Source organism: Uranotaenia lowii, chromosome 2 (genome assembly GCF_029784155.1).
Source record: "Uranotaenia lowii strain MFRU-FL chromosome 2, ASM2978415v1, whole genome shotgun sequence".
NCBI lineage: Eukaryota > Metazoa > Arthropoda > Insecta > Diptera > Culicidae > Uranotaenia > Uranotaenia lowii.
In genome coordinates this window covers 101,530,948-101,547,287 of record NC_073692.1, presented here as the reverse complement: position 1 = coordinate 101,547,287, position 16,340 = coordinate 101,530,948, and the positions used below count along the sequence as shown (strand labels likewise).

Here is a 16,340-nt window from a genome sequence, read left to right as displayed (position 1 = left end):
GCTTGATATTTAAGGCTATAACATTTAGATTCGATGTGGTGAAAGCCACAAAATTCACATGTTTCCGCTAATTCTGATTAAATTGGGTGCTTTGAATTCAAATATGCAATTAGTTTGTTTTTTCAATCAGCTTTTGTTTTTTAAATAATTATTGAAAATAGGTTGTAAATCATGTCTGCTCTTTTTTTTACAACACTGAAAAAAAATTTGAAAATTAAGTCTCAAATCGATGAACAATATTCCCGAAGACCGCTAGTAATTTTGACTTTTGTGATAAATTCTATAGAATTTTTTTTGTAAAATTTGTAAAAAAGGAAATTTTAACGAATTTCCAAAAAAGTTTTAAACCAAGTTGAATTTTAGATGTTTTTCAAAGTAAAAGTCAAATCGATGGGCAGTTTTCATAAAATTTCTTAAATGATTTTTTTTTTAACCAGAGCTGAGAAAAATTGACAGAGTTAAAGATGGCTACTGTTTTTTTTCCAATCATTATCACTTTCCAAAACTCCAACTATGCATCGAGCCACAGTCAGCGATCATCAGCAGGCTGATAATCCTCCGAGTTTTATTCTCAATGAAAGCTAGCATAGTAAATATTCAATATCATTGGTTACCATTGAGATGATAGCCTGCTAAAATTTCGCTTCCATGCCGGTTGTTGATATTTATAGGTTGTTATTTCTCATCTAACCTGGCAACAGCGAAATCTCCATATTATTGTAATATAGTCTAGCTGCTAACTAGATAGCCCATAAAACAACTGCAGCATGTTTCAGAGAGCAAGAATTTTCCCGCCTTTTTATTTCCTATTCTATTTTAACGCACAGTCACGTGTGCATGAATGTAAACCCGAGTTTTACTAATATCACAGTACCCATTTTCTGTGATAATTAATGACTGTAAAATATCAATCACAAACTGAGTAGCACGTTGACATACGTTTACTCGCTAAATCTCAGCAACTGACTCCGTCATTACAGTTCAGAATGTGATTGCGTATGGGTCAAAGCTATCAACGAAAACGCTCTAGACTGATAAACCACATGTTATGATGGCATGCTTTGGGTTCAAGAAATGATTATGATTGCTATCTAGCTGGCATTTTCGTTAAATCTAGCGTAACATTTAAAAAGGGCGAAACTAGCAGTTAGCTCGAAACGAGAAAAACGCGTTTGAAAATTCGGAACACCTATTCAAATCCTATTTATAAAATCGACCACTTTTTGTTCAACAAAATCAAAAAATGTGCATTATATTCACTTATTGTTCGATGGTTATCAAGAATTTTAACTTTTTTCGCGTAATTTCAGAAATTTTCGAGTTTCGCCCTATTATTATTTTCGATTTCAGTTACGCCTGCAAGTTTCGCCCAATTGATCGGCCGTTTTTGTTTTGGTTTTGAAGTTACGCCCATTCATCCTACACGCAAAAACTAATTAGGCCGTTTAGTCACACACGGTCAACTCAGTTACGCCTTTTGGCTCTACACGAATAGAAAAATTCACTCCATTTTGAATAGGCGTAACTTCACGTTCCAACGAAAATGCATCAACAGGAAGTTTCGCCAAATTGAATGTTATCAATTTTTTGAAAGTTTTAAGTAATTTTAAGATGAAACCGCGTTTGATACGTAAAGTGCAACCGCGTGCATCCGGAATGACCGTTAACTCGATTTGTTTACATTTGGCAGTTTCGCCCTTTTGAAATGTTACGCTAGAAATATCAGTCGTTAACAATCACCATTACCAGCTCTGTTTAACTTTCTTTATTAATGTCATAAATATTTGTAATTTTTAATATCTTTTCAAAATTCTAAGAAATGTAGAATTTAATCATTGACCTCCGGAATAAGAATATCTAGGCAACATATTAGGCCGGAACAAATTCCAAATCCTTCTTTTGCCACTCGGAGTTGGAACATCGCGAGGGGGGGACAATAAAAAATAATGTGAAAAACAAGTAAATTGGAATTAATTTCACGAAAGCTTGTACGCAACCAAGTTGCATACAACATCATTGCACAAAAACTAAAAAACAAGTAATTTTTTATCGAAAAATTCAATGAAATCAAGAATACCAAAGGTGAAATATCTTCCATCTTCCAAAATTTGTTTTTTCGTCTTGTGATCTTTTGGATTCTTGAACTTTTTTTCGAAATTTACATTAAATACTTCAAACTTTATTTATTTCCCCCTTCGGGTTTTTGGAAATTTCAAAGGGGGGGGGGGGGGGGGTGACAAAAGAAGAAATTGATATTTGTTCCAGCCTTTTTGTTTGATTTAATGGTGGATGATAAGCAAATTCAGAATAATGTTTTTATGTAGGTTTGTTAGTTATTCGGTTATTGTTGATTTCACTCAAGTCTGATTCATTCTTAAAACTTATAAACTTATATATCATCAAAACTGAAGGTGATAGACCCAAGTCTGACAAAAGATTCGAGTTCAGGACCAAAAAGTTTATCAAATCAATCATTAAAACATAGGCACCAAAAATGCTGTTTCCTTCCCTTCTAAATGTTAAAATACTTATCTTATCCATCTTCATATTTTGTATAATTTCCAAACAAATTTACTGAATTTTATACTGAAATAATTTTTTTAAATTTTTGTATATGAGTTTTTTATGTTTTTCCATTCTGAATTTTTATTATGAAAACTTAATCGTCTTAAAAGCCTATCAATCTAAATTAAAGGGCTTGTGATATAGCTCAGTTGGCAAGTCTATTGTCTCCTGAGCCGATGTCCGCGAGTTCGAGCCCAAGAGTAAATATCGGACACAGTTGTACCGGATAGTTTTTCAATAACGATCCGCCAACTGTAACGTTGATAAAGTCGCGAATGCCATAAAGATGGTAAAACGACTATAATCGAAACAAAAAAAAATCTAAATTAAAATTTGAGAAAATCTTTATTTTGTGCTTCTCAGGATTCAATACTTACTTTAATAGATGGCGAAAACATATTGCGAGCTTGAAATTTTTTACTAAAAACCTGCGGTTAAAAATTTCAAAACGTTTCACTTTATTTAAAGTAATCTTTTTTTCAATCGAACTTATTTTTTTACTAATCAATGAAAAGATAAAAAATGATCCGCAGTAACAACATTAAAGCTTAATTTTAATGCGCAATGTTAACGAAATCAGTATTTGCTTAGTAATTTCAATATTAACAACAAAACTTGAAATTTCTTATTTTGATTTTGATCAGTTTTTTTTATTGATTATTTTAGAAACTAAATTTTTCCTACCAATAATTTCAATGATAAATTGAACATGTTGTATTATAAATTTATAAAGTTATTTTTGTGAACTTCAAAAATGAACTATTTTAAGCCTTTTCCTTTGATAACAGGAAGAATTTGAAAATGCATTAATCTCTGACAAATTAAATTGAATCCTACACTGTGTTTTGAATGAGTTTTCTTATGTTCAAAAGTTTATAATTCTGGTTTTAGCCGAAATTTTAATTCGTATGCGTTTTTCGGTGTGTCGAAAATATTTATTTAAAATTTGCAAATAGGATCGGTTCAAATTTATTTTCATGCAAATTTCTAATTCAGAAAAAGGAATATCATTTTGAATAATTTATTAATGTCTTCCGGAAAACGCATTAATTTGAAACTTGGATTCTGATTTATTTAGAATCGTAACAGTAGAATTAATCATTTTTTCGAGTTCGTGTGATGGTCTTAAGTAGGAGAATGGTTTTAGAAATCAATTTCCTGTGAAACTCCGAAATGGGAACAAACATGGCCAAAATAGTCAATGGACCTTTTATCTTTCGCTTTTGCTTGATTTTGGTGCTCCTTGAATTAGGGATGAAATCTCCTATAACTTAAAAAATATTACAATTTTTTTCGTCTCACGGAAATGTTTCTAGCTCATCTATGGGCTCATGTGTCGTTCTTAGTTTTTGTGCATATACCTAAACTTGAAATAACAAGCTGTCAGAAAATGCAAAACAAAAGGCGAGTTGCCAAATTTTTCCAAAAAGATAAACGAAAATTTGTTTTGAACTTGGGCATAAAACCTCTGAACTTCAATCAACTGCCGTAGCCGCATGGGCTCTAGGAGTTTTAAGTGGTTTCACTAGGAGTTTATTACAGGCTGGAATAGAAGCAGAATTTTTTAAGGTAATACGAAATCTTCAATATTGAACCTATGTAAATCAACTTGAGTGTCCATGTATTGACCGGAATGAAGGACGATTCTTCGATGAAAATCGGATCGATTCTGTTTATCAGAAAAAAGTCACTTTATATGATTAAATTTGAACTTTTATGTTTGTATGGAAAAATTAAAAACGAATACATACATATAGGATCTCAGTGAAACTTCATGTTTCTTTGAAGAGATCAAAATCCTACTTAACACTAAAGCATCTTTCAAGGATATAGCTAGCACCTTACAAATGCTAAATCCACCAGCCCACAAAATAGTACTATGTATGCCATGACCGAGACTTGATCTCATGACCTCTGGCTTAGAAGACTTAAACGCTATCCTCTAGACCGCGGTTGGCGGCAATTAAATATTTTGTTCAGAAAAAATCCACAAAATCTTTGTTTCTTCTCTGGAACCGAGCCTGCTGATGGGTTTTATGCCATTTTATAAATTCATTGAAGGAAACTTGCCGCTGAATAACGTGTGTAACTTCGTATCTTATTAGGCAAAAAAGTTATTAGGTGTTGAATACGGGTATGTCTTTTGGCATTGAAATACAACCAATTCATCTGACATCACTGCTGGTGCCTAGCGAGGTATTACTTGACTAATTTTTAAGCAATACCTCGCTAGGCATCAGCAGTGATGTCAATTGAATTATTTCTTCTCAGGTTTTTGAGGTATTTGAAATGGACTTTATTTGCCATGCAAGTTTAATCAATTTCGATTTTCGTTTCAAACGTTTTAAAGAGAACTTCCTAACTTAGTTTCAGTAAAAGTTGCTCGAAGGATCTCTCATTGTGATTTTAAATTCAAATCTGAATCGTGTTCAAAAATCATATTATGAGATATCCAAATTTGAGCCATTCTCACTCCCGAAAAAAATCATCTTCACGACAAAAGTCTCTTAAATTTTCCCTCAGATGTTATTTTTTATTTGTTTTTTGGGATTTTACTTATGAAAATGATTACCGAAAAAAAAATTTATGCAATAAAAATCAATGATAAAATAAAACAAAAGACAAAAATCAACAACACACAAAATTATTCGCACCTCATCGGGTTTCGGAGGAAATCACCTTGTCCAGTACCTATGACTGGAACCGGTTTTTGTTTTCTTATATACTCCCCGAGTTTGGTTGTTATTGTTGTTGTTGTCGTTCCATTTGGCGGATGTCATGTTTGCTCCTAAAGAATGACATTCGTTCTGTCTGCGTTCTGCGATGATGCGCGGGACGGGGGGGATGATTACGTAAACATTTACTTATTTTGTGTGTCAATTTTAGCAACTGGATTTCCCCAATGGGTTTTAGGGTGTGGGTGTGTTAAGATGAGTTTGAATGGTTTTTTAATTCGTTTTGAAAAAAAAAGAATGATGAGCTGATTTTTTAAAGCAGAAAAATATATGTTTGGTAAATTATTGATGTGGCTAAGATCTGTTGACATTGTTAAGAGCTTCAAAAACTCATAACGTCGATTGGAAAACAATTCGAAATGCAAAAGATAATTTTTGAATGAATAGTATGAGAAATGAATTGATAAGCATCAGGCTGATAACGATATAAAATTTGTATAATGGACAGGTGAGCATAGATAGATATTGCAAAATTATTTTCAAATCTGGGCAAGACTTAAATTCCAATAATTGAATCGAACTTCGATCTGTTGATTATTCTTCACACACGGAAGCTGTCTTTTCTTATCGAGTTACTGCAATGAACAGATAAGGTTTTTTTTCACCTTTAGGATAATGGTACGTGGGTTGTTGTCAACGCTTTTTATGAAGCATTTTTTTTTTCAATAATTTCGAGTATTGACTATTAAATTTTAAATATTATAAGGACGACTTTATTGCTAGCAAAAAATCTGTATTAACATAGAGCAATGATTCATAATCTATTTTGAAACATACTTTATAATACAGATTTTTAAACTGGACTTACCTGTTTGTTATTGCTCCTAGATTTTTCGGTTCCATTGGCCACCAGGTTCAGCTTTTCGCTGGACGAGGATGGCTGCAGTTGCTGCTTCTGGGAGGCATCCTTCGGCTGGACAGCCGTCCCGTTTTGGGTTTCCTCCAGAGCCATGGTTCAGCTGTGTTGTAGCTTTTTGACAAAACTTATCTTGATTCTGAATATATTGAAACTGATTTCTTGTGCTTAAACTTATTCGCGGTTTTGCAACTCGCTCGCACTCACACCCTATATTATTTGCTCCGACGGAATATTGATTTTTCCTCAAACAATCAAGCCCCGCAATCGATCATTCTTTTACCGAAGAAGGTTTCACCGCTGAATTTGCTCTTTTGGCAAATCAAATCACACTCACTCTCGAGATGGGGTTGAGGAAAAACGCTCTTTTTCTTTATCCCCTTTGTTTTGAGGAATTAAATCTTGCAGATTGAACTTTTCAACGTTTTCCCAGAGGACACCCACAGACCAAGACGCAGCACACACACTTTAATTTATATGATTTTTTTTTCTTTTTTGCTTTTACGATTTTGTTGGTTTGGCTTCTTCCAAATGGTTCACTTTTTGGATGTTTCTTGCGGGTGGTTTATTTCATCGCACACTCGCCCTCTTCTTCCGCTCGGATCACTTTCAACCTTGCCGCACTCGTCGCTTACCACACACCTGGCCCACTTCCGTTCCGTTCCCGGTTGCTTTCCCGGTTCTTCCTCTATACCTCACCGAAATTCTCTGACTTATACGCCCAATTTTTCACTGTCGGGCTAAAATATTTCGTCTGCGTTAGACAATGAAAAACAGAATCATACAAAAAGAAATGCTCGCTCCTACTAAGCGTCTAAATCGCTTGATTTAAAATTAAATAGCTACCGTGCAGGTCGAATTATATTCCCGTTAGTCAGAACACTTTCTAGCGAAAGGTTTTATGAGAAATAGATTTTCAATTTTTTCAATGAATTCTGCTGCAGTCTCACTGCAGAATCAACCCATCCAAATTGTACTGGGATCGATTATCTCATCAGCCATCGAAGTGTCCCTTGCTGTGCCCTTTTTTCCAATTGGACTTCCAACTCCGTAGAGTACCTTTAGCAGAAGAGGAACCAAACCTATATTGCGTTTTACGCTTCACTGCAGATGACTCCCGTGTGCTGCACGAATTCCTGCTTCTTTGAACCAGACGCCAGAATCTCCTGTAGTCGCGTTGGTTGCACCGTACCGGGGAAGAATTGCCAATTTTCACCTTAGCAGCACCGATTTTGCACCTTCAACAATCCACTAATAATTTAGCACTCCTTTACACCAATTTTTTCCACCTCTCTCACTCTAGCTTACACAGTTAAACCGTTGTGTTGTGGGTGGTGAACCTCTAGCTGGCTAGCTAGCAAGAACGTAAACAAAACGTTGCCCAACCGACGCAAGCAAGCTCTCTCCGAAGACTGAAGGAAGCCGATGCCGTCCGTCTCTCTGGAACCGAAACTTTCCTGATCAGAGATGCCAATGTGCCACATTTTTCAGGTTTTGGCTGATTTTTCGAGGCTCAGCCTGAAAACCTGATAAGCCATTGAATTTCCCTGATTTTTGAAAATGTGCCTGATTTTGTCTGATTTTTGCAAATATGATGAAAAATGGGTAGTAAGGAACTGCATTAAGTACCAGTGCTGAAGTTTAAAAGTGAAAATGTGGCTGAATAAAAGCAATCGAAAGATTCCCTTTAGTTCTTATTCAAAAAAAGGAATCTTTCGATTGCTTTAATTGGCAACCCTGTTCCTGATGATGAGATGGCGTCTCGACGCTGGCGAATGAATTCAATGAGTAACGTGACAGACGGACGCCTCAATGAAAATGAACAGAACAATTTTGCGAGGGGTTTGCCAAAGTTCTTGGATGTCGACTTCAGGGTAGACGTAGGAATGATCTGTTTATTTAATTAAATCATTTGGCTGCGAGCTAAATTAGCTGAAGAATGAGAAAAAATTAAAATAAAATAAATTATTTAGCGTGAGAAAAGGTGTTTTGAAAAAAAAAATTAATACTATGTCGAAATTGATTTTAAATACCATAAATCATGGACACAAAAATTACAAAAATATGACAACATAAAGTGAACACAAATTGAAAAAACACAAAAATTAATTTTTGTTTAATTATTAAATTGACTAAAAATAATCCCAACATAAATAACACACACAAATAATTAAAAAGAAGACTACAGAGACAGAAGACATAAACATGACAAAATTGATCAAAAATAACAAAACCGATAGAAATTACAATAATGACGTAAACTGCCGCTATTCGCAAGACTGTCCCATATGCATTTTCGTCATTTTTCAGTTTATCTCAAAAATCGTTCATATACAGTTAGTTCTTCAATTTAGACTGAAAACTTTCATAACTTTGTTCTCAACATATATGATAAAATACCAAGTCATGTCTGTCCCATATCAAATGAGGCACTTAGGATCAGAGGGGTGCAAGTGATTTTTTATCAAAACTGAGATAAACTGTTTTTCGGATAGTTAAAGTATAGATTAACATTCTGTAGAAGACACAGGTCAAAAGAAAAATTATTTCGATATTTTTAAGCTATTTATAAAAAAACGTGTCAATGAAAATCCTGTTTCGTTTGATGTCAGAAGGATGCAAGTGCACTTTTGACACCAAAGGATTATACTTTTAGGCTGATTTCATTAGAACGTATACATTTTTGTCAGTTGAAAACAACATCATCTAGCTCCGACTAGGATTTTCTACTGGTTCTGACCAGGATAATCCAAAGTCCCCAGATAGAGAAGTGATGAAAATAGATTCAGGTGTAACTTCGTCGGCATGAAAATCTCATTGTTATGTATACAAAAAATTCTAAAATATTTTTTTATGGCAAATTTAGATAATGCTAATTGGGATAAATGGCAAATACAAAACGCACTTAACAATATTTTTTTGGCAAATATATCTAAGAAAAATTTCTCGGATGAAAGCTCAGAGGATTCAGAGTTTTCTACAGGCTCTGATCATGATGTCACATACTATCCCACGGAACAAAATGAAACTTCTAAAAGTTCAGATGAGACGTTGCGACAGGTAGTTTATAAAAAATTACATTAAGTCTTTGAAGGAATATTTACATAACTTTTTAGGAAAGAGAATTTTTTTAATAAGACCAAAAAAAGAAAAATTAAACATCCACGGTTCTTCTGGAGAATCAGAAGTTGCTGCTGCTGCAGTTGCTAGCGAGAATGAGTCCATTCCTGGACTGGAGAGTCAACTGGCCATTCATCTAGACCCCAAAAACGCCAACGAAATCAGGCAGTCTGGAAACTCATCTTGCGAAAAAAGCAACGAAACCAAGGGGAAGCGTACGTTGGTTCTACCGGAAGAAGCGACCAGCTAAACAGTTGATTCCAATCAATGAACACATATGCAGGTATTCTTGTGTATCCATTAAGGAAAAAGAGAGATTGAACGTTTTCAACAAATTCTGCGAATTAGGATAGTGGAACATGCAAACCTTGTTCATTATGAGTTGCATAGAAATTTAAAGCCCGAAAACGCAGAAAATTAAATGTGTGAACAAAAATAGTATCTACTATACTAGTATCATACTGAAAATACTCGTTACATACAGGTTCCAAAAGGATGCTATCATATTGTTTGGAGTCAGAGGGGTGCAAGTGTCATTCTTGGGATCAGAAGGGTGCAAGTGAAAAATATCAATAAAAGTAGTTCGCCGTTTTAACATAAATATCGCAAAAACTTTGGTTTTTCTTTCAGAATCGTTCATTTTAGATCTCATGAGACACACTCCATCGAAAATTTAGTAGAAAAATTGATTCGATAATTTTGATTTAGAAAAAAAACTTTGAGGCCCGTTTTCTCGAAATCATCATTTCGGCACTTGCACTCCTCTGATCCTAAGCGCATCAAATACACCCGCAAAGCTGTCCCATATGTCTATTTTTAAAGAATGCTTTAAAATTGCTCCTCCAATTTACGTGGCTTGGTGGCCTGGCAACTGGATCTCAAACGTTGAACTTCATCGCCGGTGTCATCAAAAGGCGCTAGAAATCGAGATTCGGGAACGTAAGTGGAGATGGATTGGGCACACGCTGCGAAGAGATGAAAACGAGATTTGCAGAGAGGCGCTTGACTGGAATCCAGATGGGCATCGAAGAAGAGGCAGGCCCAAAAGCTCGTGGCGGCGAAGTCTAGCCGCTGAAATCCGCACAGTTGACGAGAACCTTGGCTGGCAGCAAGTGAAGACGCTGGCTCCGGATCGCCAGCAGTGGAGATCTTTTATCTCAGCCCTATGCGCCGGTCAATCGGCGCTGGACCCTTAGCTAGCTAGCTCCAATTTACGTTAATTTTACAAATATTCATACAATGTGTGCGACAAATATTTTGAATATATTTTGAATTACGAAAGTTAGACTAGATAAAACATTACAGTAAAGTCAAAAATAACAATTTCCATAATATTTACAAGCTAAGTTTAGCCTAATGGGTAAATTCCCCAAACTGTTTTTTTTTTAAATTTCGCATGAGGCTTATTAAATTATTCGTTGTAAAACATGAAAAATAGTGTGCTACAAAGCCATATTTTTTAGGTTTTTGTCATGCTGTTACATGCTGCTTGGACTTTCAAAAAATCTATGAACCAAAATACGCGTACCTGGTAACACACGCGTAAGTCATATTGAATTGATTTTTCTCATTAAATATTTGCAGCCAAGAAGTTTCTGATTCAGCATTAATTTTATTTGTAGGTATTTAAAGTCTTTCTAAAAAGATAATCGACCGAAAAACTTTCGAAAAGACGAAGGTACAGGATGTTTTATTCATGGGACGTTGTTATTCATTTTATTTTAGACCTACTCAGTACTCACGATAAACTTTCGTCATCTTTATCTAAATATGTCATAAACATCATTTCAAACTTATTTTCATCAGTAAACAACCTGTAAAGTTAATAATGCAGCGCAGATAGAGAGAATCAACTGACAAAAGAAAACCCAAAAAAGGGACAGCTTTGCGGGTACATTTAATACGCATGCGAAATATACTCGCAAGGCTGTCCCATTATTATTTTCTCCACTGCATTAACAACTTCCAAAGCAAAAAACATTGGACGAAATTCTACAACAATTTCTCATATCTGTGAAGGAAGGAATAGAAAAGGTAAAGTTTCAACCGAGAAATCCATGAAAGTTTATAAAAATCTTTGAAGCCGTTTTTCTCGGTTCGTTTTTTTTTTTGCATATGGGACAGACTTGCCGTTAGTGGCAGTGAATTGCTTCCAAAATTTGTATTGCTATTTGTGACATCGAAAATGACCAAAAAAATTATGAGAGGTGTAAAAAAGTATAAATCAAATTTTTATACAAAGCTTGTAGCGGTCTAATGTACAACTTACATTTATATGTATGCTATAAATGAGGAAAATCAAATATATATGACTTAAACTACGAAATAGAAAAATTTAAAGAGATGAAAAAAAGGATAAAAATTACAAAGCTGACAAGAGTTACAAAAAATAAAATAAACACAAAATAGAAAAAAAACAAAAAGATAGAAAGGAAAAGAACAAAAAATATTACACAAAAGATAAAAACAACAAAAATCCTAGAAATGGCAAAAATGATAAAAAAAAAGAGATAAAAAGTAAAAAAATACACTATACACTGAAGATAAAAATATAACCAATAACAATAGTGACAAATATGAAAGAAGATCATGATTCCAACTCAATCGCTCAAGCAGTACGGTTGTGTTTCCGCAAAGTTACGATCGAAGTGTGTTTTTTTTAACTCGCTGCTTTAGTGAAACGGACAGTGCAGTTGGTCCGAACGTGGTGGTTTGTTTTTTCTACCAACCAAATCGTTTGCCGGAATCCAGAGACACGAAATCGAAATTTGCGTGAATTTCATCTGGCCATTATCATCGGTGCGAGTGTTGCCGCCATCGGGAAGTGTTAATTATTCCCCCGACAAACCCGAGTGTGGATAACGTGGTAGCTGTTGCCGTTGGTTCCGGTGCTGTTTGCCGTGGGTAGCAGGATACAGGACGTCTCGGTGGTTCGATCGTTTACGTCAAGAGCGTTATCAGCAAATCAACTAGGTCGCCATCTTCTTCCAAAGAGGACCACGTGGTTGCTGAACAATACAATACATGCAATTGAAAAGTGAAAGAACCTTTGTAAGTCTCTTTTTCATTTTTTCTCTATTCTATTATCTATTATTTTCCCTGTACATATTTTGAACATTGATTGCTTCGGTTATATTTTAAACACGGGCGACATTCGTGTTCCCGTGCAAAAATATGAACGAAGGCGGGGGGTTAAACTCGTCATCGGTGGACGAAGAGGAAGCCATGTACGAGAATGAAGAGCATTTGGAGGATTCAGATGATGCTGGTCCCTCAAGTGCTAATCATTCTCGTACGTCTAATAATTCTTCATCACCCACAGTTGACAGTGTAGCTCCTCGACTCCGAACCTACACAGATGGTTTGTCTTTTTCTGGGCCATGGGTGGTTTTCATCCGGCCCAAAGCTAACGGCAAACAGCTCAATGTAGTGCAGATCACTAAAGATCTGGCGAGGTGGCCCTCCGTAACCTGCGTAACGAAGGTGCGACCAAATAAGTTGCGCGTTGTCGTGGACAATCATAAATCCGCTAATGAAATTGTTGCCAGCAAATTCATTAACTTAGAGTACCACGTCTACGTTCCGTCTCGAAACGTAGAGATAGAGGGCGTGATCTCAGAAATGAGTTTGGAGGCCGGGTACGTTAAATCCCACGGCGTTGGTAAATTTAAGAGCCTTGATTCGACTTCGGTCGAAATCTTGGATTGCCGCCAACTCAACACTACCACCGTCGTGGAAGGAGTTAAAAAGTACTCGCCTTCATCCTCATTTCGAGTGACCTTTGCGGGTACCGCCCTCCCTCACTACGTCTTGATTGACGGAGTTTTGAGGCTTCCTGTACGGCTCTTCGTGCCTCGCCCAATGGAATGCAAAAATTGCATTAAATTGGGGCATACAGCTTCTCATTGTTGCAGCAAGAAGCGTTGCCCCAAATGCGGGGAGGTTCATGGGGAAGGAGCGTGCTCAGCAATAGAACAGAAATGTGTCTATTGCGGGGGTTCACCCCATGACATCTCCTTGTGCGAGGCATTTAAGAGCCGCTGGGATAGTCAAAAGCGCTCTTTGAAGGAACGTTCAAAACGTTCCTATGCCGCTATACTAAAGGGCGCGGCGCCTCCGACTCAACCGCAGTCCAGTAACATTTTCACGGTGCTGCCAGTTGATAACGAGGATACAACAGATGAGGAGAATCCATTTATTTTTGTAGCGAACTCACGAAAGCGTGCTAAAACAAACACCAAGACCCCCAAGATTCCGAATAAAATCCCAACAATCAACCCTCTATCCAACATCACCAAGAAAGCGTTTTCTGCAGAAAAGAAGAAACAAATTCCTCCTGGATTCCGAGCGACCTTTTTACCACATAATAAATCAACAGCAGCGGTGACTCCAAACGCACCCATTATTGATGCGGTTTTACCAGAATCAACTCCTCAACCGGGACTTTTCAAGTTTTCTGACATCCTTAATGGAATTTTTTCGTTTTTCAACGTACCTGAATCCATGAAAAGCATTGTTAGTGCAATGCTTCCTTTTATAAAGACACTTTTGAAGCAATTGATGCAAACTTGGCCCCTTCTTTCAATGTTTATCTCTCTCGATGGCTAATTTACGCCGAGAGGTCGGAGATATCACTGTTCTACAGTGGAATTGTCGTAGTTTAATCCCCAAACTGGATCCGTTCAAATTTCTTCTTCATGAAACTAGTTGCGATATTTTTGCCCTTTCCGAAACATGGCTTTCTTCTCAATCAAACATCTCCTTCCACGATTTTAATATTATCCGTTTGGATCGCAACGATTCTTATGGAGGGGTGCTTTTGGGGATCAATAAGCACCACTCCTTCTATAGAATCCACCTCCCTTTATCAGGAGGAATTGAAGCTGTTGCTTGTCATACAACTATAAGAGGTAAGGACTTATGCGTTGTCAGTTTGTACTGGCCTCATAGAGTTGCAGTGGATGGAAGTCACCTAGAGGACCTGTGTTCAGTTTTGCCTGAACCAAGGTTGATCCTGGGTGATTTCAATTCACATGGAACTGTCTGGGGAGAACAAATTGACGATAGTCGTTCTACTCTTATCTATGACATTTGTGACAGTTTCAATTTAACAATTTTGAACACGGGTGAAAAAACACGGGTACCTAAACCTCCTGCAAGACAAAGTGCAATTGACCTCTCACTCTGCTCAAACTCAATATCATTGGATTGCCAGTGGAAGGTAATCTCTGATCCCAATGGTAGTGATCACTTGCCAATCAAAATTACAATCACCAATGGGGCCAGTACTTCAAATTCAACAAATATGGCATATGACCTTACAAGACACATCGACTGGAAAAAGTACTCGGACGAAATAACAAATGCCATTGATTCTATGAATGTTTTACCTCCTTTGGAGGAGTACCACTTTCTTTCACGTTTGATCCATGAAAGTGCACTTTCCGCTCAAACAAAACCCATCCCAGATGCATCTGTTCTTCGAAGGCCTCCAAATCCATGGTGGGACCAGCAGTGTTCCAAGCTTTATAAGGACAAATCAAAAGCTTTCAAAGATTTTCGAAAACATGGAACCCTCGTCCTTTTTGAGTCATATGTTTCCCTTGAAAATCAGTTCAAAAAATTAATCAAAGGGAAAAAAAAGGCGTATTGGCGAAATTTTGTGGGTGGTTTATCACGGGAAACATCCTTGAGTACCTTATGGAAAGTTGCACGAAGCATGCGTAATCGATCATCTACAAATGAAAGTGAAGAATATACACATAGATGGATATTCAACTTCGCACGGAAAGTCTGTCCAGATTCTACACCTGTGCAAAAAATAATCCGGAACGTGCCTTCGGATAGGTGTGGTCTAGATTCCAGCTTTTCGATGGTCGAATTTTCACTTGCCCTCCTCTCTTGCAACAATTCAGCTCCGGGAATTGATAAAATAAAATTCAACTTGTTGAAAAACCTTCCGGACGCCGCTAAATTTCGCTTGTTGAATTTATTTAATCAATTCTTGGAGAACAACATTGTTCCCCAAGAGTGGAGACAAGTAAGAGTTATCGCTATCCAAAAGCCCGGAAAACCAGCGTCCGATGCGAATTCGTACCGTCCAATAGCGATGTTGTCTTGTATACGCAAATTGATGGAGAAAATGATTTTGTTTCGTTTGGATAAATGGGTAGAAGCAAATGGCCTCCTTTCAGATACTCAATTTGGGTTTCGAAGGGGCAAAGGGACAAACGATTGTCTTGCTCTGCTGTCTTCAGAGATACAAATGGCGTACGCAAAACGTGAGCAAATGGCTTCAGTGTTTCTAGACATAAAGGGTGCTTTTGATGCTGTCTCAATAGAGGTGTTGTCAGACAAATTGCACTCCCGGGGTCTGCCTCCTCTTTTGAACAACATCTTATACAGCTTGCTTTGTGAGAAACATCTGAACTTTGCTCACGGAGATATTGCAGTTAGAAGAACCTCTTACATGGGCCTCCCGCAGGGTTCATGCTTGAGTCCACTTTTGTACAACTTTTACGTAAGTGACATCGACAGTTGTCTCTCTGAAGGCTGCACTTTAAGACAACTTGCAGATGATGGCGTAGTATCTGTAACAGGTGATACTGAGTTACATCTGCACAGACCTTTACAAGATACTTTAGACAGATTGTCTTCCTGGGCTTTGGGGCTTGGGATCGAGTTCTCTCCAGAGAAAACGGAGTTAGTAGTTTTCTCTAAAAAACATAGACCAGCTCAACCACAGCTCCAATTTCTTGGCAGAACGATCACTCAATCGAGGTGTTTTAAGTATCTTGGGGTTTGGTTTGATTCCAAATGTACCTGGAGAGCACACATTGAGTATCTGAAAGGAAAATGCCAACAGAGAATCAATTTTCTCCGATCAATCACTGGCACCTGGTGGGGAGCCCATCCAGAAGATCTTTTAAAATTGTATCGAACAACTATTCTTTCAGTGATGGAATATGGTAGCTTCTGTTTCCAGTCGGCTGCCAAAACTCACCTCATCAAACTCGAGCGTATCCAATACCGTTGTCTTCGCATCGCTTTGGGCTGTATGCCCT

At 36.9% G+C, this 16,340-nt stretch overlaps 1 protein-coding gene across 7 annotated transcripts in view; it reads right to left on the bottom strand.

The window, feature by feature from the left end:
• LOC129748672 (ankyrin-3-like) overlaps window positions 1–7,558 on the bottom strand; it is a 281,828-nt gene extending 274,270 nt beyond the window's left edge. For 6 of the 7 annotated variants that reach the window (XR_008737787.1, XM_055743345.1, XM_055743348.1 and 3 more), the window contains exon 1: window positions 6,109–7,558. Coding sequence is in view for 6 of the 7 variants with exons in the window: in XM_055743345.1 (XP_055599320.1) it covers window positions 6,109–6,252 (144 nt within the window). In the remaining variant the exon portion in view is untranslated. The remainder of the gene's footprint in view (window positions 1–6,108) is intronic. The other variant, XM_055743346.1, reaches the window with a different exon arrangement.
• Between the last annotated feature and the right edge of the window lie 8,782 nt (window positions 7,559–16,340).